At 50.2% G+C, this 20,454-nt stretch overlaps 1 protein-coding gene across 1 annotated transcript in view; it reads right to left on the reverse strand.

Annotated features, from left to right (window-relative positions):
• RAVER2 (ribonucleoprotein, PTB binding 2) overlaps positions 1 to 20,454 on the reverse strand; it is a 33,651-nt gene that overhangs the window by 8,389 nt on the left and 4,808 nt on the right. The window contains exons 2-8 of the mRNA XM_088447834.1: positions 18,256 to 18,322; positions 13,644 to 14,113; positions 9,548 to 9,739; positions 6,874 to 7,000; positions 6,713 to 6,786; positions 349 to 450; positions 146 to 248 (exon numbers count right to left, since the gene is read on the reverse strand). Of these exons, the coding sequence (XP_088303960.1) occupies positions 146 to 248; positions 349 to 450; positions 6,713 to 6,786; positions 6,874 to 7,000; positions 9,548 to 9,739; positions 13,644 to 14,113; positions 18,256 to 18,322 (1,135 nt within the window). The remainder of the gene's footprint in view (positions 1 to 145; positions 249 to 348; positions 451 to 6,712; positions 6,787 to 6,873; positions 7,001 to 9,547; positions 9,740 to 13,643; positions 14,114 to 18,255; positions 18,323 to 20,454) is intronic.

Here is a 20,454-nt window from a genome sequence, read left to right on the forward strand (position 1 = left end):
CTAGTCCAGGAGCCAGCGGATATGGAGGAGAGTAACTTCTGTAATACTGGAATGAACTTAATTAACCCCTTAACCTGTGTGTCCCAGCGCTGGCAGCCACATCCCCCCCTTACGCCCACCCAAACATTGTTAAGACCAAGATTACTTTTCTGCATGTCCCTCTGGGAGGCCTCCACCGTTCCGGTCTGCGCCGTTCCCATTGCTGACTGTAAGATGGAGACCGGGGCTTCTCCCAGCAGGCCGGGTTTCTGTCACCAAGGAAATCATGTTTAGGGTGTGTGCGAGAACACGTGTGGTTACTGACTTGGAGGGAGACACGTATGACACGAGCACATGGTGGGTACTCACGCTGTTATTGGACTGCACGTTCTTCAGCTGCAGAAGTTGTTGCTGCGCCATTTGCAGATGAGGATAGTTTTGCAGCAGGAGGTTTCCAGCCAGACTGGGCTTCTGTGCGACAAGATAACGGGGGTCACTCATTTTATCAAATGCAACAGCAACACTGAAATACGCTATAATAGGGTTTCAATGCACAGAATTTCCACAGAAAGTTTGAGTCATGTTGCAGTTGGAACTACACTCACTAGTGGCAGCGATCCACCTGCTTACTGCCGGGGAACTAGAGGCAGCGATCCACCTGCTTACTACCGTGGAACTAGTGGCAGCGATCCACTTGCTTACTACCGGGGAACTAGTGTCAGCGATCCACCTGCTTACTACCGGGGAACTAGTGGCAGCGATCCACCTGCTTACTAATGGGGAACTACACTCACTAGTGGCAGCAATCCGCCTGCTTACTGCCCGGGAACTACACTCACCAGTGGCAGCGATCCCCCTGCTTACTGCCCGGGAACTACACTCACCAGTGGCAGCGATCCACCTGCTTACTGCCCGGGAACTACACTCACCAGTGGCAGCGATCCACCTGCTTACTGCCGAGGAACTACACTCACCAGTGGCAGCGATCCACCTGCTTACTGCCGGGGAACTACACTCTGTATTTGCAGCGATCCACCTGCTTAATGCCTGTGAACCACATTCACCAGTGGCAGCGATCCACCTGCTTACTGCCGGGGAACTACACTCACCAGTGGCAGCGATCCACCTGCTTACTGCCGGGGAACTACACTCACCAGTGGCAGCGATCCACCTGCTTACTGCCCGGGAACTACACTCACCAGTGGCAGCGATTCTCCTGCTTACTGCCGGGAAACTACACTCACCAGTGGCAGCGATCCCCCTGCTTACTGCCCGGGAACTACACTCATCAGTGGCAGCGATCCCCCTGCTTACTGCCCGGGAACTACACTCACCAGTGGCAGCGATCCACCTGCTTACTGCCCGTGAACTACACTCACCAGTGGCAGCGATCCCCCTGCTTACTGCCGGGGAACTACACTCACCAGTGGCAGCGATCCCCCTGCTTACTGCCCGGGAACTACACTCACCAGTGGCAGCGATCCACCTGCTTACTGCCCGGGAACTACACTCACCAGTGGCAGCGATCCCCCTGCTTACTGCCCGGGAACTACACTCACCAGTGGCAGCGATCCACCTGCTTACTGCCGAGGAACTACACTCACCAGTGGCAGCGATCCACCTGCTTACTGCCGGGGAACTACACTCACCAGTGGCAGCGATCCCCCTGCTTACTGCCGGGGAACTACACTCACCAGTGGCAGCGATCCACCTGCTTACTTCCCGGGAACTACACTCACCAGTAGCAGCGATCCCCCTGCTTACTGCCCGGGAACTACACTCACCAGTGGCTGCGATCCAGCTGCTTACTGCCGGGTAACTACACTCACCAGTGGCAGCGATCCCCCTGCTTACTGCCCGGGAACTACACTCACCAGTGGCAGCGATCACCCTGCTTACTGCCCGGGAACTACACTCACCAGTGGCAGTGATCCCCCTGCTTACTGCCCGGGAACTACACTCACCAGTGGCAGCGATCCACCTGCTTACTGCCCGGGAACTACACTCACCAGTGGCAGCGATCCGCCTGCTTACTGCCCGGGAACTACACTCACCAGTGGCAGCGATCCCCCTGCTTACTGCCCGGGAACTACACTCACCAGTGGCAGTGATCCACCTGCTTACTATCGGGGAACTAGTGGCAGCGATCCACCTGCTTACTACCGGGGAACTAGTGCAAGTGATCCACCTGCTTACTAACGGGGAACTAGTGGCAGCGATCCACCTGCTTACTAACGGGGAACTAGTGTCAGCGATCCACCTGCTTACTGCCGGGGAACTACACTCACTAGTGGCAGCGATCCACCTGCTTACTGCCCGGGAACTACACTCACCAGTGGCAGCGATCCACCTGCTTACTGCCCGGGAACTACACTCACCAGTGGCAGCGATACCCCTGCTTACTGCCCGGGAACTACACTCACCAGTGGCAGCGATCCCCCTGCTTACTATCGGGGAACTAGTGGCAGCGATCCACCTGCTTACTACCGGGGAACTAGTGCAAGTGATCCACCTGCTTACTAACGGGGAACTAGTGGCAGCGATCCACCTGCTTACTAACGGGGAACTAGTGTCAGCGATCCACCTGCTTACTACCGGGGAACTAGTGGCAGCGATCCACCTGCTTACTGCCGGGGAACTACACTCACTTGTGGCAGCGATCCACCTGCTTACTACCGGGGAGCTAGTGGCAGCGATCCACCTGCTTACTACCAGGGAACTAGTGGCAGCGATCCACCTGCTTACTGCCCGGGAACTACACTCACCAGTGGCAGCGATCCCCCTGCTTACTGCCCGGGAACTACACTCACCAGTGGCAGCGATCCACCTGCTTACTGCCGGGTAACTACACTCACTAGTGGCAGCGATCCACCTGCTTACTACCGGGGAACTAGTGGCAGCGATCCACCTGCTTACTACCAGGGAACTAGTGGCAGCGATCCACCTGCTTACTGCCCGGGAACTACACTCACCAGTGGCAGCGATCCCCCTGCTTACTGCCCGGGAACTACACTCACCAGTGGCAGCGATCCAGCTGCTTACTGCCGGGTAACTACACTCACCAGTGGCAGCGATCCCCCTGCTTACTGCCCGGGAACTACACTCACCAGTGGCAGCGATCATCCTGCTTACTGCCCGGGAACTACACTCACCAGTGGCTGTGATCCACCTGCTTACTGCCCGGGAACTACACTCACCAGTGGCAGCGATCCACCTGCTTACTGCCCGGGAACTACACTCACTAGTGGCAGCGATCCGCCTGCTTACTGCCCGGGAACCACACTCACCAGTTGCAGCGATCCCCCTGCTTACTGCCCGGGAACTACACTCACCAGTGGCAGCGATCCACCTGCTTACTACCGGGGAACTAGTGGCAGCGATCCACCTGCTTACTGCCCGGGAACTACACTCACTAGTGGCAGCGATCCACCTGCTTACTGCCGGGGAACTACACTCACCAGTGGCAGCGATCCCCCTGCTTACTGCCCGGGAACTACACTCACCAGTGGCAGCGATCCAGCTGCTTACTGCCGGGTAACTACATTCACCAGTGGCAGCGATCCCCCTGCTTACTGCTGGGGAACTACACTCACCAGTGGCAGCGATCCACCTGCTTACTGCCCGGGAACTACACTCACCAGTGGCAGCGATCCCCCTGCTTACTGCCCGGGAACTACACTCACCAGTGGCAGCGATCCTCCTGCTTACTGCCCGGGAACTACACTCAGCAGTGGCAGCGATCCCCCTGCTTACTGCCCGGGAACTACACTCACCAGTGGCAGCGATCCCCCTGCTTACTGCCCGGGAACTACACTCACCAGTGGCAGCGATCCCCCTGCTTACTGCCCGGGAACTACACTCACCAGTGGCAGCGATCCCCCTGCTTACTGCCCGGGAACTACACTCACCAGTGGCAGCGATCCCCGTGCTTACTGCCCGGGATCTACACTCACCAGTGGCAGCGATCCACCTGCTTACTGCCCGGGAACTACACTCACCAGTGGCAGCGATCCCCCTGCTTACTGCCCGGGAACTACACTCATCAGTGGCAGCGATCCCCCTGCTTACTGCCCGGGAACTACACTCACCAGTGGCAGCGATCCACCTGCTTACTGCCCGGGAACTACACTCACCAGTGGCAGCGATCCACCTGCTTACTGCCCGGGAACTACACTCACCAGTGGCAGCGATCCACCTGCTTACTGCCGAGGAACTACACTCACCAGTGGCAGCGATCCACCTGCTTACTGCCGGGGAACTACACTCTGTATTTGCAGCGATCCACCTGCTTAATGCCTGTGAACCACATTCACCAGTGGCAGCGATCCACCTGCTTACTGCCGGGGAACTACACTCACCAGTGGCAGCGATCCACCTGCTTACTGCCGGGGAACTACACTCTGTATTTGCAGCGATCCACCTGCTTAATGCCTGTGAACCACATTCACCAGTGGCAGCGATCCACCTGCTTACTGCCGGGGAACTACACTCACCAGTGGCAGCGATCCACCTGCTTACTGCCCGGGAACTACACTCACCAGTGGCAGCGATCCACCTGCTTACTGCCCGGGAACTACACTCACCAGTGGCAGCGATTCTCCTGCTTACTGCCGGGGAACTACACTCACCAGTGGCAGCGATCCCCCTGCTTACTGCCCGGGAACTACACTCATCAGTGGCAGCGATCCCCCTGCTTACTGCCCGGGAACTACACTCACCAGTGGCAGCGATCCACCTGCTTACTGCCCGGGAACTACACTCACCAGTGGCAGCGATCCCCCTGCTTACTGCCGGGGAACTACACTCACCAGTGGCAGCGATCCCCCTGCTTACTGCCCGGGAACTACACTCACCAGTGGCAGCGATCCACCTGCTTACTGCCCGGGAACTACACTCACCAGTGGCAGCGATCCCCCTGCTTACTGCCCGGGAACTACACTCACCAGTGGCAGCGATCCACCTGCTTACTGCCGAGGAACTACACTCACCAGTGGCAGCGATCCACCTGCTTACTGCCGGGGAACTACACTCACCAGTGGCAGCGATCCCCCTGCTTACTGCCGGGGAACTACACTCACCAGTGGCAGCGATCCACCTGCTTACTGCCGGGGAACTACACTCACCAGTGGCAGCGATCCACCTGCTTACTGCCCGGGAACTACACTCACCAGTGGCAGCGATCCACCCTGCTTACTGCCCGGGAACTACACTCACCAGTGGCAGCGATCCACCTGCTTACTGCCCGGGAACTACACTCACCAGTGGCAGCGACTAGCCAACAGGGGCTTTTTAGTGCGACTGCAGCAAATCTGTATATGCTGTCCAATTATGGGACATGTGCAGAGCAAGACAACTGAGAATACTGCTGGCAGGGACTGAGAAAATGACTGCTGAAGATGCGCGGAAAACTGAAGAAGAAAGAGAAAATAATCGTGGTGACGTTAGCCAAAAATATACGGGCCAGTGTGGACATTGTTTCTGAATAGAACCCTTTGGGTGATAAATAAACAAAACCTATCGATAGAACTGAGACGCTGTATAATAGTCATAGATGAGGCAGCGTTGAAGCAAAAGCAGATACAGGAGGAAAACAACTTTAAAGTAGCAGGTTGCTCCCGTTTGAATAATGTCTGTATTACATGGTACACAGCACCCCCCATCGCACCTTACTAGTTACAGATTCAGGAGTAGATCAGTTCTAGCAGCCAATCAGCTTCTTGCATTAAGCCCATCTAGGGGTTGGGTACAGGATCCCAGCGGTCAGAATCACGACACCTGCATCCCAACAGGGTTAGGGAAATGATCCTAACCCTGCCTCCACGCAGCCTACGCTAAACCCCCACCTCCGCAGCCTAAAACTAACCTCCTACCCACCCCCCTTACCATGGGGATTCCGGCTCCGGCATTCTCAGCGTTGGCATCCCGACAGCCGGGATTGAAGCTACATCCCCCTAGAAGCTGCAGAGCAGCCAACGGAGCGCCGAGTCGTAAGTCGTTTCAATAACGTTTGATCTGACTCTGTGTATTTGCTGGACTTTGCATAATACTACTAGCACTAAGGGCCTGATTCAGACCCACTCGCAAGCGGTTGTCCGCTCGCAAGTGGGTCGATGTTGTGCTCTGCGCATGACGGCGGGAGCTCCGTCGTGCGCATGCGCCAGGCGCGACGAGCGAAGGACTTTCCTTCGCTCGTTGTGTCTGATCAAAGGGGGCGTGCTGTCGATGTTGATTGACAGCACGCCCCCTTTGGTGGGCGTGCCTCCCTGACGGGGGCGTTCCCACGGGAACGCCTACCGTCACAAGCCGGGCCACTGACATCACTAGTGATGTCAGTGGGAGTGATTTTGGCTCTGATAGAGCCAAAATCACTCCGGGGCTTGCGGTTGAAAACCTCAACCGCAGGCTCCGGCTCGCAGTTTCGATGGTCACGACCATCACGGCCATCGAACTGCACACTCGTATAGGCTGTGGGTGGTGACCCACAGCTATACGAGCGTCCAGGAGGACGCTCCATAGTTATAGAGGCCGGCCCTCATTCAGAGCGTGCGCTCTGCTCAGAGCGTACGGCTCTGAATGAGGGCCTAAGTTAGCTCTTACATCGCCATGAATCGTGTACTTCTGTGGCCAGAGATACAGCAGAACCACAGCATAGAAAGACCCAGCTCTGCCCTGTGCAGCCTGAGAATCTCCCACCCCCTGTGACCGGCATGGTAATCACATAGGAGGTGGTTACCTGGTGCAGCTTGTTGAGCTGTAAGAGTGCCTGGCTGACTGTTGGATTGACGTAATGAGTCCGGCCGGAAGAACCTGTAAACACAAGGAGATGTCAGGATACAACAGGTGGACTCTGGCCTCATGGACCATAAAGACTCTGCTTTGGTAAAGAACTCTCACCGTGTTTCCCTGACCTTCCGCGGGGCTGCGGCTGCAGAAGCATCTGTAGCATGGCTGGGTTGCTGAGGCTCTGCATGATCTGTACGGGGTTGGGCTCTGGAAGCAATCCTTTCCGGTTATGCTGCAACTAGACACAGACACACAGGCAGCATTATATAATGACCATCCGCTTCTTCTCTAGGAAATTCTACATATTGCACAGTGCTAACATCAGACCAATAGAGGTTGTGCTCTGCCGGTCTAGAGGGAGACGGCAAAGCCCAGATGGCAGGAGCCAGTGCCGGAGTGGAGACTGGGACAGTAGCAGGTACTAATCAGAGGGGGGACTCCCAGGTTACAGTGGGCTGTAGTGAAGTTTGGGGACGAGTGTGGTTAGGCGGGGCAGTGAGGTATATAAGTGGGGTGCAGCGCAGAAGGGAGTGGGGGGCTTATCAGAGAGGTGGTCAGAGGTAGATATAAGAGGGCGATTATCTTGCGTCCAGGTCAGACATAAAGGGAGATTCCCTCCTGCACACTGCAGCAATATCAACAAAAATACTTGAATCCTACATAATAAGAAAAATTCAGAGGTATTAGTTACATACATTTGCAAATAGATGAATAAGCGCCAGGCAAGCGCCAAGGCTCCTCTATACTGGCGTCCCTAAAATTACGGGGTTCACATCCGAGGAGCAAGGTACCCAAAAAAATTTCTGCCAAGGACCATCCCCAGGGCATCACACGAAAGGGGCAAAAAATAGTGAAGTGAAAAGATAATCAATAAGTGTTAAGAAAATAAGGAAGAATTAAAATGACAAATAATAAAGAAATAGAAAGGTGATGAAAAAGTATCTATGTGAATTAAGTGGTGATGCCCTGAAAAAGGCCCAGCCAGAACAAATCCGGGGGCCCCACTCCTAAACACTCACCCCAAAATAATTATTGCTACCACCTTTTTTCCCCCTTTCGTGTGATGCCCTGGGGATGGTCCTTGGCTGGAATTTTTTGGGGTACCCTGCTCCTCAGATGTGAACCCCTTAATGTTAGGGACACCAGTATAGAGGAGCCTTGATGCTGGCCTGGCGCTTATTCATAGATTTGCAAATGTATGTAACCAATACCTCTGAATTTCTCTTATTATGTAGGATTCAAGTATTTTTGTTGATATTGCTGCAGCGTGCTGGAGGGAATCTCCCTTTTTTTCTGTGTTCAGTGTAAACCCCGGCCTTTGCAAGCACCTGTGTAATGTCATTAAGCTGATGTGAGAGACCAACATACTTTTTGGTGACCAGGTCAGACATGTAAGACGGGGAGGCCTTAGTATAGGCTTTGGAGGAGGAAGTTATGTGGGAACCACTGTACATGCAGCAGAGTGAGGAAGCTCAGCATCGCAGCAGCACTGAGGACGGATTAGAGCGGTTCGAGGCAGGTTAGGGAACGCACAGACAGGAGGAGGCTGCTGTAGTGCAGGTGGGAGATGAGGAGAACATGGATAAGGGTTTTTGTAACAGCCAGATAAGAGCGTTCCCGGCAATGAGTCACACAAGGTGGTGACAGGATGGGTGGAGAATAATAAATAAGGAGCACAGGGGCCGGTGAGTGTCATCACGGAGGAATGTGACACCGGGCGATGGGCAAATAAACCTGTAGCTGGGACGTAATGGGAGGAGGGGTGAGGATTGAAAGATCTACAGTAACAAGATAGACAATGTCTAGATAGACGACAGATGTTACACAGTCGATAAGTCGACAGGGACAAAAGGTCGACATGAAAAAATGTAGACAAAAAAATGGTTGACACGTTTTATTTTTGCTTTCTAACCCTAATCTTCACCCTAACCCTCCCTTCTGGTGCCTAACCATAGGGGCAGGTGTCTGACCCTAACCGTCCCTTCTAGTGCCTAACACTCCGGTAAGTGCCTAACCCTAACCCCCCCCCCCCCTCCTGGTGCCTAACCCTAACAGTCAGGGTAAGTGCCTAACCCCCTGGTAAGTGCCTAAACCTAAAAAACTAAAAACAATAATACACGTGTCGACCATTTTTGTGTCTACCTTTTTTTCATGTCGACATTTTGTCCATATCGACCTATTGATTGTCTAACATCTGTTGTCTATCTAGACATTGTCTAACTTTTTACTGTAGATCTTTAGCCCGGATCCCTGGGAGGAGTCAGGCCGTTCTGCCTCTCAGGGTGGACAGAGACCCCCTTAATCTGCAGCACTGAAACAGGACTGTGCCTCAATGTTGCTAATTTGATGCTGCCGCATTTTTGTGAATGCCTTTCCCATAAGCTAGGACTACAAACTGGATCAGTGAGTAAGTGTCCCTGGCAGCAGGAAGCTGTTACAGCAGATACTGGTATATACAGATAACCAGAGGTTATCAGAGACTTCTCTACGCGCTCAATAACGCTCCCTACCAGAGACATCATCCTGTCGGCCATCAGGGGGCAAAGGCAGAAAGTGAGACGCTGATAACACAGAGTGACGTGATGAGTTCTCAGCACAGAGGCTTCCTGACGCCTTGCAGCCTTACACTATGTACTGTATACATACACACATATATAAATGCAAGCACTTGTGTGACACGCCATACATCGCGCTTACGTACAGGATGGCCGAGGCTTAATCATTCCCATTTGGACACTTCATCAGAGAATAGGAACCTGTGAGTTAGGGGCTGCAGGACTCTTACCATCCCCTGTGCTGCAATGAGTGCGGCTAACACGCTCCGGCCTGGGGACCCGGGGGCGCTGAAGGAGACCTGGATCCTGCACCCTTCCACGGTCACGCCATCCGTAGCGTCCCTCACCTCCTCCGCTTGCTCGGGAGTTTCATACTCCACCACCGCGAACCCACCGCTATGGCCGCCTCCTTCCTCCGCCAGCTGCAAACACAGGATTTAAATGGAAAACAAAAAAAAATCCATTATAATTCGGGATGGATCAAAGAGATGGAGCTGAAGTGTAATGAGCCGGCAGACACGGGTCAAACGTAATCACAGGCGGAAAGTGACCGCGTCCATAGGCCGATACTAACCATCTTCTCACCTCATTTTCCAACAGGTCTATAGAATTGTCTTGTATTGATCATTATCATCATCTTTTCTTTATAAAGAGCTGAGAGTGTTCATTCTAGCACCCTGCATCTGTCACAACCTGTGCAGTTTCCCTTTAATGACTGGTGTCTGCTCTCTATTCTGGTGCTTCTAGTACACACTGGTCTGAGTAGTTTGCGCTGGTGCTTCTAGTACACATTGGTCTGAGTAGTTTGCTCTGGTGCTTCTAGTACACACTGGTCTGAGTAGTTTGCTCTGGTGCTTCTAGTACACACTGGTCTGAGTAGTTTGCTCTGGTGCTTCTAGTACACACTGGTCTGAGTAGTTTGCTCTGGTGCTTCTAGTACACACTGGTCTGAGTAGTTTGCTCTGGTGCTTCTAGTACACACTGGTCTGAGTAGTTTGCTCTGGTGCTTCTAGTTGAGGTAACAGGGAGTGACACCCCAGACAGGAAAGAGTAACTGCACCCGTTGTGACAGCTGCAAGGTGCTAGAATGTACACTGCGCTGACACATTGCTGTATGTACATTGGAACTAGCTCTCCTGGGAACTGATAGTCACCCTATCTACCACTATACAGCTGGCTCTCCAGTGTGTAGGCCAGCGCTGGTGCCAGCTGGGCATCTGATAAAGGACCGATCCTAAAATACCAGCGGGTAGACCTCAGCCAGGGACTAAGATTAATCAGAATCACAATATCAATAACAGTCTCACTTCAACCATAAATTCACAATTCTCGGGTCATAAATCACAGTAATACGATACTCTGCAACCATTCACTTCAAAGGTCAGCCTGATTTATATCAGTATGTGTAACAGAACAGCAGTAACGTCCCTATGGAGGGAAAATAAAGAAATAAAGCGCACGGTTTACCTGGTTATGTGGTAAAGCAGCGATACAGAGATTTAATATTTAATAATGTATATATATATATATTTTTTTAAATAACACTATAGAATAATATATCGGACTTGTGTGTGGGATCGCAGTAGAAATATTGCCTCTATGCGTAGAGAAACGTCTGCCGCCTTGGCATGTAAATGGCGCTGCGTAGAGCCGCTGAGCTGAAAACAGGACAGGGACCAATCAGGACACAGGATGAGTGAATGTGGCGTTAGACATTGCGGACTGTATCCATACTTGTAAAATGTGTCTTCATGTTGCAATCAATCAATACTTAAGGTTTAGTTGCCCCCTAAAATGTATCATTAATCCGTGCAGTGACACAAGGGGTAGGCTGCCTCATTGTTAGATATTCACATCATAGGGGTTCTGTGTGCAATATGCTGGGACTTGTAGTTCTGTTTGAGCTGTCCGAACTCCGAACCTGGACAGCTCAAACAGAACTGCAAGTCCCAGCATATTGCTCCATGTCGGATGTGGGTCTACGGGCGTCTGCTACTGTATGTTTTGAAGAGAAGATATAGCCCCATCACAGAACAGCGCAGGTAACATGTATTATCATTATTATTACTGGGCAGCATTACTGTGTGGGTATATAGGTCTATATTCAAGATGGCATAATATGTTCTCACTTATGTCGAGGTCGGTGGTCTTATAAAGAACTATCCATAGACAGCATTATTATACAGCATACTGCACATTACTGTCTCCTTTCCAAGCAAATACGGTTATCATCATATTTAAATCATTCATAGCCCAAAACAAGTCCCTGCTTCTGTTCAAAAAGAAAACATCACATCTACTTTGTCTGCTACAGAAAAGTGCATCGGTGGACGGCTTCTTCTGTAATACCCCCACCCTACCCACAATAGTTTGTGCGATGCACCTATACGCTAAAGCTGACTTGTATGGAGGCTGCTGCAAGAGAGACCTCCGACACTACTTGTATGGAGGCTGCTGCTGGAGAGACCTCTGACACTACTTGCATGGAGGCTGCCGCTGGAGAGACCTCCAACACTACTTGTATGGAGGCTGCCATAGGAGAGACCTCCGACACTACTTGTATGGAGGCTGCCGCTGGAGAGACCTCCAACACTACTTGTATGGAGGCTGCCATAGGAGAGACCTCCGACACTACTTGTATGGAGACTGCCATAGGAGAGACCTCCGACACTACTTGTATGGAGACTGCTGCAGGAGAGACCTCCGACACTACTTGTATGGAGGCTGCTGCAGGAGAGACCTCTGACACTACTTGTATGGAGTCTGCTGCAGGAGAGACCCCTGACACTACTTGTATGGGGGCTGCTGCAGGAGAGACCCCTGACACTACTTGTATGGGGGCTGCTGCAGGAGAGACCCCTGACACTACTTGTATGGAGTCTGCTGCTGGAGAGACCTCTGACACTACTTGTATGGAGTCTGCTGTTGGAGAGACCTCTGACACTACTTGTATGGAGTCTGCTGTTGGAGAGACCTCTGACACTACTTGCATGGAGGTTGCTGCTGGAGAGACCCCTGACACTACTTGTATGGGGGCTGCTGCAGGAGAGACCTCTGACACTACTTGTATGGAGTCTGCTGCAGGAGAGACCCCTGACACTACTTGTATGGGGGCTGCTGCAGGAGAGACCCCTGACACTACTTGTATGGGGGCTGCTGCAGGAGAGACCTCTGACACTACTTGTATGGAGTCTGCTGCTGGAGAGACCTCTGACACTACTTGTATGGAGTCTGCTGCTGGAGAGACCTCTGACACTACTTGTATGGAGTCTGCTGCTGGAGAGACCTCTGACACTACTTGTATGGAGGCTGCTGCTGGAGAGACCTCTGACACTACTTATATGGAGGCTGCTGCAGGAGACCTCTGACACTACTTGTATGGAGGCTGTTGCAGGAGAGACCCCTGACACTACTTGTATGGAGGCTGCTGCTGGAGAGACCTCTGACACTACTTGTATGGAGGCTGCTGCTGGAGAGACCTCTGACACTACTTGTATGGAGGCTGCTGCAGGAGAGACACCTGACACTACTTGTATGGAGTCTGCTGCTGGAGAGACCTCTGACACTACTTGTATGGAGGCTGCTGCAGGAGAGACACCTGACACTACTTGTATGGAGGCACCTGCTGTAGAGACCTCTGACACTACTTGTATGGAGGCACCTGCTGGAGAGGCCTCTGACACTACTTGTATGGAGGCACCTGCTGGAGAGACCTCTGACACTACTTGTATGGAGGCTGCTGCAGGGTCCTTTTATCACGGCATGTTAAGTCGTTTAGTGAATCTTGCGATAAAACATTACAGGCTCCCATCATCTCATCTATGTACTACCACATGCTTAGCTGGATAGGTAATTACTATTGCTCAGGGCTTCTCCTTTACACAACCACAAAAGAACAAGTCTCCCAGGCTCCTCAGTACTGATCAGGGGGGATGAACAGAGACTGCGAATCTCCCTGCGTACAGCTCCTATTGGAACAGATTTGCTGGCTCTCCATTATCATGTAGCCTCTGTAATAAAGTGCAATGTTCTAAATGCCAGCATAAGCATAACAATCACATACCCAACACATCCACTAACATTCAGGCTGGAACTAGGGGGACCGGCAGACCGCAGTCTCTGCATGCAAACCCCTTTACAGTGTATGAAGACCTTTGTCATTCCTCGTATGTCAGCTTTAACCTGTGTTATGAATCGGGAGGTCTGTACTAGGTTGTGCCACCACTGCGCTGTTATTCCTGACATTAGTAACAAGCCAGGGATATTGGGCTGAATAGAAGACTAAACGCAGCTAAATATAAGAGAAGGTGAAACAGGAGCCTCTACCTGGCAGAACACCGGCTTGTGCAGAGAGGAAAATATCTGCGTCAGTTCGTAAGTATTGTTGTAGTCCTTGGGGAGCTTGTCAGCACACAGGCACTTTGAGTGAATAAAATCCTCTATCAGCTGATTGACGTCCACCCACTGGGCAAACAGGGTGAATTCCTCCAGCTGCTTGCCAAGCAACTCCAGGCGGGCCTTCGAGGCGGTGTCTTTCTTCATGTACTCCACAAAGCCGTAGCCCTTAGAGTGCCCGGTGAGCTGGCTGTACACCAGAAGGCAGCGCTCAATGTTGCCGTACGTCCGAACCAGTTCCTCGAACTCTTGAATGCTGAGCGAGGGGGGCAGGTTGGTTATACACAGCAAAGCATCGGTGGGCTGCAGCTGAACGGAGATCTCCTTGTCCCGGAGCTGGTGTTTGTGGAATCTGGAAATGGCGTCTTCTGCTTGCTCTCTGTTTGACAGAGTGATGAAGGCTGGAATGAGAGAAGGGGGGACAGGTGTTCACTACCATCCCAAATACATGTCCCAGGAGTTCTCAGAACAATGGGACTGAGGGCCTGATTCAGAGCCGCTCGTAAGCGGCCGCTCGTTCGCTCCGAGCGATGTTCGCACATCTGCGCATGCGTATGGGTTGTAATACGCATGCGCGAACCAGTCATTGCAATCGGAAATTGTGTGCTCGCAAAATAGCGAATGCCTGCTAATTTGAGTGACAGGATGAGGCGTTTGTGGGTGATAACGGGGGAAGGTGCTTGAAAACGGGGAGTGGAGATCCGAACGCAGGCGTGCCAAACGGTCAAAACGGGCGTTTTAAGGGTGTGCATAATTAACAAAGCAGCGTCATCGACCACGTCACTTGGTTGTCTTTTAGCCTGAACTGCTCGCATTATTGTGGTAGGAAAATCCAACCACAAGCACTGCGAGCAGTTCAGACGCCTTTCGATGTACTCGATTAATCTAATAAATAGCGGAGATGACGTAGGATGCGAGCGGCCAGGGGGCGTTTTTTAAAAAATAGCGAGCGCATGTTTCGTTCGCTCGTTCAGACATAGAGGCGTCAACAGACCGCAAAGAGCGAGCGCTCTATTTAAATATCCGGCCCCTTTTTCTGAACGAGCGAGCGCAAATAGCGTCCGGTTCTGCATCAGGCCCTGAGTGTAGCCCTAGCGCTTACCTCATTTGCAGCAATGACGCAGCGCCCATACAAGGAAACAACGCGTATGTCTGGCAAATACAGAGCTACTGTAGGTATGAAAAATATATTCACCCCTTCTGGCGAATTATTACATTATATATTTCTCCCCATCATGGAACAAAAAGGGGATTTATTTAGGGAATTCTTACCACGGACTAAAACAAAATATTCGAGTCTCAAGTGAATAAGAAAAAAAAAAAAAAGTTATATAAATTTTATTTAAAAATAAATAAATAATAATAAAAACAGATTAGGGCCAGTCTTCAATTAGCCGCAAAAAGTCGGGATTCCGCGCAAAAAAATTATCGCCGACTGAGACTTTTCGCCAGGCGGAAACTTATCTCCGTATTCAATTGCAAACACTCTTTGCGTACGCGAAAACGCAATGCAATGTTATAGGCGAAAAAGATTCACCTCTGAATAGGTGGAGAAAAAAAATAAAAAAGTACAAATTCACTATTTTGGGGTGCAAAGGTGGGGAAACCACCCAGCACACTTGGGACAGCCCCCAAAGGCTAACTGCGGGGGGAAAAAAACGAAAAAAAGTGAGGAACACCCCAAAAAAGCACTTTGAAAAAAGGGGGTGAAAAAGTGCAAAGTGGGGGTACAAACTTAAAAACTAGCGAAATAAGACTTTTGAGGGGTCTTAAAGTATGGGCGAGGTGTTTTTTTTGGATTGCAGGTGCTTGTTTAAGGTGCGTTTTTTACGTTTTTTTTTAACTTTACTTTTGCAACGTTAAACCATGCTTGCCCCCATTTTCAGGTACCCCAAATTTGCCAGGATTACTTATTTTCTCCAAAAAAAACGTCTTTATGCCATTCTTCACCACTTGTGCAAATACGTAAATTAGTGGCAATTGTGCGAACTTAAGTACCCCAAGCAGTAGTGTTAGCGCTAATCGGGCATTACTACATTGATCCCCAATGTTTCTGCATCTTTCTGGGGGGGTTCAGGCCGATTTCCCCGATTCTGACACCACTTTTCGCCTGTTTCGACATCGCGTCTCGCCGTTTTCACGTCTTTTGGAATTAAATAGGGCGAATTGCAGGGTACGTGCCTGATAAGTCTCCGCGGCTAAAAGACACGATAGAGGCGAAAAGTCCAGCAGTCTAAACTTTATAGCGTAGGCGAAACTAATTGAATACGGGCCTAAGTATAAAAAGTATCCTCCACTTTTTCAAAGGCACACCTAAATATAGGCCCGAGCGTCAGTTAAAATATTTTTAAAATGCATATTTGGTGACGTACATTTCCAAACACGAGCTTCACCATGAAGATGAGAGAACAGCAGAGATAAAGTTCTGAAAACAGTGTGTGCGTGTACATGTCCAGCTTTGTGTAGGGTCTTCTAGAAAGGCACAGTAAGTGTGTAAAGCTTATAAAAGTTGTGCATGCAAGTTGGGGTAAGGGGATGCATTGCCGTCACTAATTTTTATAAATATTGATGTTTAGAGGGCAGTATAAATTAGTACATACAATAGGAATAAGTGTCATATTAATCACAACTGACTGTATCAGAACAGATAAAAAAACACTACGGGCCTCATTTGTCAACGAGTGATATTTTTGTTATCACTTGTTACTAATATTAAGAGGTTCTCCAACCATTTAAGATTAGTAACAAGTGATGACAAGAATATCACTCGATCAATGAGGCACTTTGAATGGGAAACATTCAACATATAAACTATTGCTGAACTCCTATGCACTGAATGAATTATCACGAATGTAGACTTACACCACAAAACTAAATAAAAACACCTTTCATTTATAAAAGGATCATTTGATTTCCTGGTGGTAGGCTGAGCACTCAGATTTTACGCTGTATCTGAGCAGACAGAGCACAGTAGTGGGAATCGGTGGGTTCGATTCCCGGCAGCGCCTGGCAGACAACAGCAGAGTTCCCGGCAGTGGAAACCCGACAGCGCTGGAAATCCCGATCGTGGATAGGTAAGTATTCTCTAACCTATCCCTAACCCTCCTTAGGGGTGCCTAACCCTAACCACCCCCCCAAGTGCCTAACCCTTATCCCCTCTCTAAGTGCCTAACCCTCCCGGGGGGGGGGGTGCCTAACCCTAAGTCCCCCCCGGGGTGCCCTAAACCTAACCCTCTCCCCCCTCCCCCCCCCCCCGCTCGGCTGTCCGCTTGCGGCACCCGGCATCCCTTCGATCGTGATGCCGGGCGCTAGTCTCCCGGCGTCGGGGAAATGTCAGGCGTCTACATCTAGACGCCCGGCATTTCATCCCTCGCCGGGATATGACAGTCGGGAAGCCGGCTGCCGGTATTAAGGCAGCCGGCTTCCCGATTGTATACCCGGTAGTGAGGGTCCAATAAATATTTTATTTGTCAAAACCTGCAGAATCCAGGGTCCCGGGAGACCGGTAACAGCTGAGCCATGTACACTAGTGATAGGTTGCACATCTATCCCTCCTAAAGCAGATACTTACTGGAAAGAGGACTCATTTATTAGGTCTACACTTATTACTAAGCAAATAACAGAAGCCTGCAATGTTCTACCTATGAATAACCCAGAACGGGATGTGGTCAGGTTACCGATTCCTCCAGGACACGTATATATATTATATATTATTTATATCAGACAATAAAAACAGCTTATAGGTAACAAAGTAAAAACATGTATACTGGGTGCAGATTAATGAATATTCATGTGTAACTGTAAAGCTATAAGAAATGCAAAGTGACACTAACCCATCGGTGTATCTGTGAGAACGGAATAAGTATGATTTACCGCCAGACCCATGCCCAGCAGTTGGAATCCCGACAGCGGCATCCAGACAGAGGAGGAAATCCCGATTGTCCTAAGGTAAGTATATACTAACCTATTTCTGCCCCCTAACCCTAACCCTCCCTTAGGGGTGCCTAACCCTAACCTTCCACCCCCCCAGTGCCTAAACCTAACCCCCCCTTCCCCTCCACCTAAACCTAAGTCTCCAAAGGGGGTGCCTAACCCTAACCTCCCCCCGAAGGTGCCTAACCCTAACCCTCCCTTCCCCTAGCCTGACCCTAACCTCCCGGGGGGTGCCTAACCCTAAGTCCCCCCCGGGAACCCTAAACCTAACCCTATCCGCGCCCGGCGTCCCTTCGATCGGGATGCCGGGCGTCGGGCTCCCGGCGTATGTCTAATGACAGCCATCGGCATATCGACGCCTGTCTTTAGACCCTTGCCGGGATATGACAGTCGGGAGGCCGGATGTCGGGATTAGGTCCGCCGGCTTCCCGATGCATACCTTGAGAACAGGTGCTATCCTGGAATTCATTACCCTCAACGTGGTCAACCTATAAACAAATTAAACCACACCATTTTTTTGTTATTAATAGCAAAGTGCGCTGGCGGGCAGAATAGTATTTTGCCGCGTATTACAGTGAATGACACAGCCTGTGAGGAGTATAAAACGTACCTGTCTTTTTATTCTTATCCACGTAGCAATATTTGATTTCATAGTCCTGCAATAAATCGTGGATGTCCTAGGAGTACAAAAACAAAGAAGAAAGTACGTTATAGAGGAGTGAGAGTCAGCATCCATCTGTGAGAGAGAACAGACGCTGCTGACGAACCATATGGGGCGAAACGCGTGTTTACTTAGGAAGCTGCTGCGGTCGGGTATTTATAGAGACGAATATTACAAATACTTCTCAGCACCGTCAGTGCTGGACCTAGAGCACAAAACACATTATATCCTGATCAGAGCGGCTTTGTGCTCCAGGAAAGCCACCGATTCAATTTACCTGCCCAGAGGCCACCTGGGGAAAGGCCATTAACAAGATAGCTGTACACAGAATACGGCTACCAATTTATAGACTGTTCTAGACATATGCTAGCTAGAAGCTGATTGGTCCCTATGGGAAACTTCTCCACTATTGAGAAGGTTTAACACATTTCCCCCTATGGGGTAGATTCACTAAAACTTCTAAAAATGAAAAGTGGTGGTGTTACCCATGGCAACTAATTAGATTCTGTTCATCCTTTTTAGAAGCTTTAGTAAATCTACCCCTTTGTCTCTAACCTGGTACCAGTGGCCGTGCGCGCCCATACACGCCACTATTGGATGTGTGCGGTCACTGACAGCGCTGGGTTAACGGGAACAGGCGTTACGTGTGATCCCCCACACATGCCATGCAAAGTGAGCATTAAGAAATCCTGATCGAGTACCGGTTGCTAACACTAATAGATCCGGTATACCCTAGATACGGAGGGGGGGGGGGTAGAGCCACCCCCTCAAGTTAACATTATTCCGTCCTGTTTGGCCATGTGTAATCATGCCACACCATGCCAGAATGGCACATCGTGTCCTGCCGGCATTGCAAGTACTCCACGGGCCGTGGGAGAAACATAGCAAAGTCTGCAATAATTGGGCAATATGGCATCGCTACAATGCAGCGAATTTAATTTCCAACTACTGCGGCCAAATACAAATGCCCTTATTGAAGTTTTACACCTCTCCCACATAAAATGAGGCTTGACTGTATGCATTGTAGTTCTGACGACATTGCAGAAATGCCCAGCCCTGTATAAAGTACACATTTATTCTCACCTTTGCACAAAATGACGAGTTGGCTACAATGTCAGAGGACTTTCTGGGGTTGCTGTAAATATGTGAAATTATAGGGAAAAATTCATACAATTTCCCTACGTACTGCCCATAAAATAAACATAGATTATTCTTATGCTGCCAGAAGCACGCCCGTTCTGTCCTGAAAACAACATATGTGAGCCCTACACTAACAAAAGGTGACTTTGCCTGGTTACCCGGCCTGACATTCTCTCATTTCCCCAGAACAAGCCGTCAGGCATTATATAAATAAAATATAACACTATGCAGCAGACCGAAAAATCTGCCATCCAACAAAAGCCAGACTACGCCGGCTAGCAGCCCGTTACACCAGTAACACAAAGCTCAGAGCCGGGGACACTGTCATGCCAGCCTGTTCCAAACCCTGCACAGCGTAACACACAGGGGTCAGGGGGAGCGCTATTATCTCGCACGTCCATTTCAGGGGTTTTCTTTTGCATGTAATTGTTAGAATGTAAATCCTGCCTGTCCATCTGTAACGGCCATGCAAATAGGATGACACTGGATCCCTCCAACACAGCCATCTGGGACTGCGGAGTACAATTGGGCGATGACAATGTACGTTACACAGAAATGAGGTCAGCCACAGAGACTGGAGAACAAACCTGTATTCAGCGCTGGAACTAAAACAGCAAAACCCTCCAAAAGTACCAAGTAAATAATATCACAAGTTTGCGGCAAAACGTCACGTTGTCTCAATCCCTTCCTATTACCTGTGGGTGTATAATCCTTCAGAGACCGATTACATTCCACCCAAAATAACATTTTAAGTCGAGGGTGGAACTAATAATGGCAATATATATTTATAATGAAAGTATACAGGAGCGTACTGTGGTATGCACATTACTTGGGACAACACAAGTTATTTTTGTGGTGCTAAATTATGGGAAATGGACAGAAAGCACACGTCTCTGTTGAAGCCAGTAAATCTAGTGTTTCAATGTTGCTTAAAAAGTCACAGCTACAACAAATCTATCATTAAAACAGATATGGAAATGAGAACAGGAAACAAACCACCACCTATTG

This window comes from Taudactylus pleione, unplaced genomic scaffold (genome assembly GCF_031769625.1).
Source record: "Taudactylus pleione unplaced genomic scaffold, aTauple2 ptg000442l, whole genome shotgun sequence".
Taxonomy (NCBI): domain Eukaryota; kingdom Metazoa; phylum Chordata; class Amphibia; order Anura; family Myobatrachidae; genus Taudactylus; species Taudactylus pleione.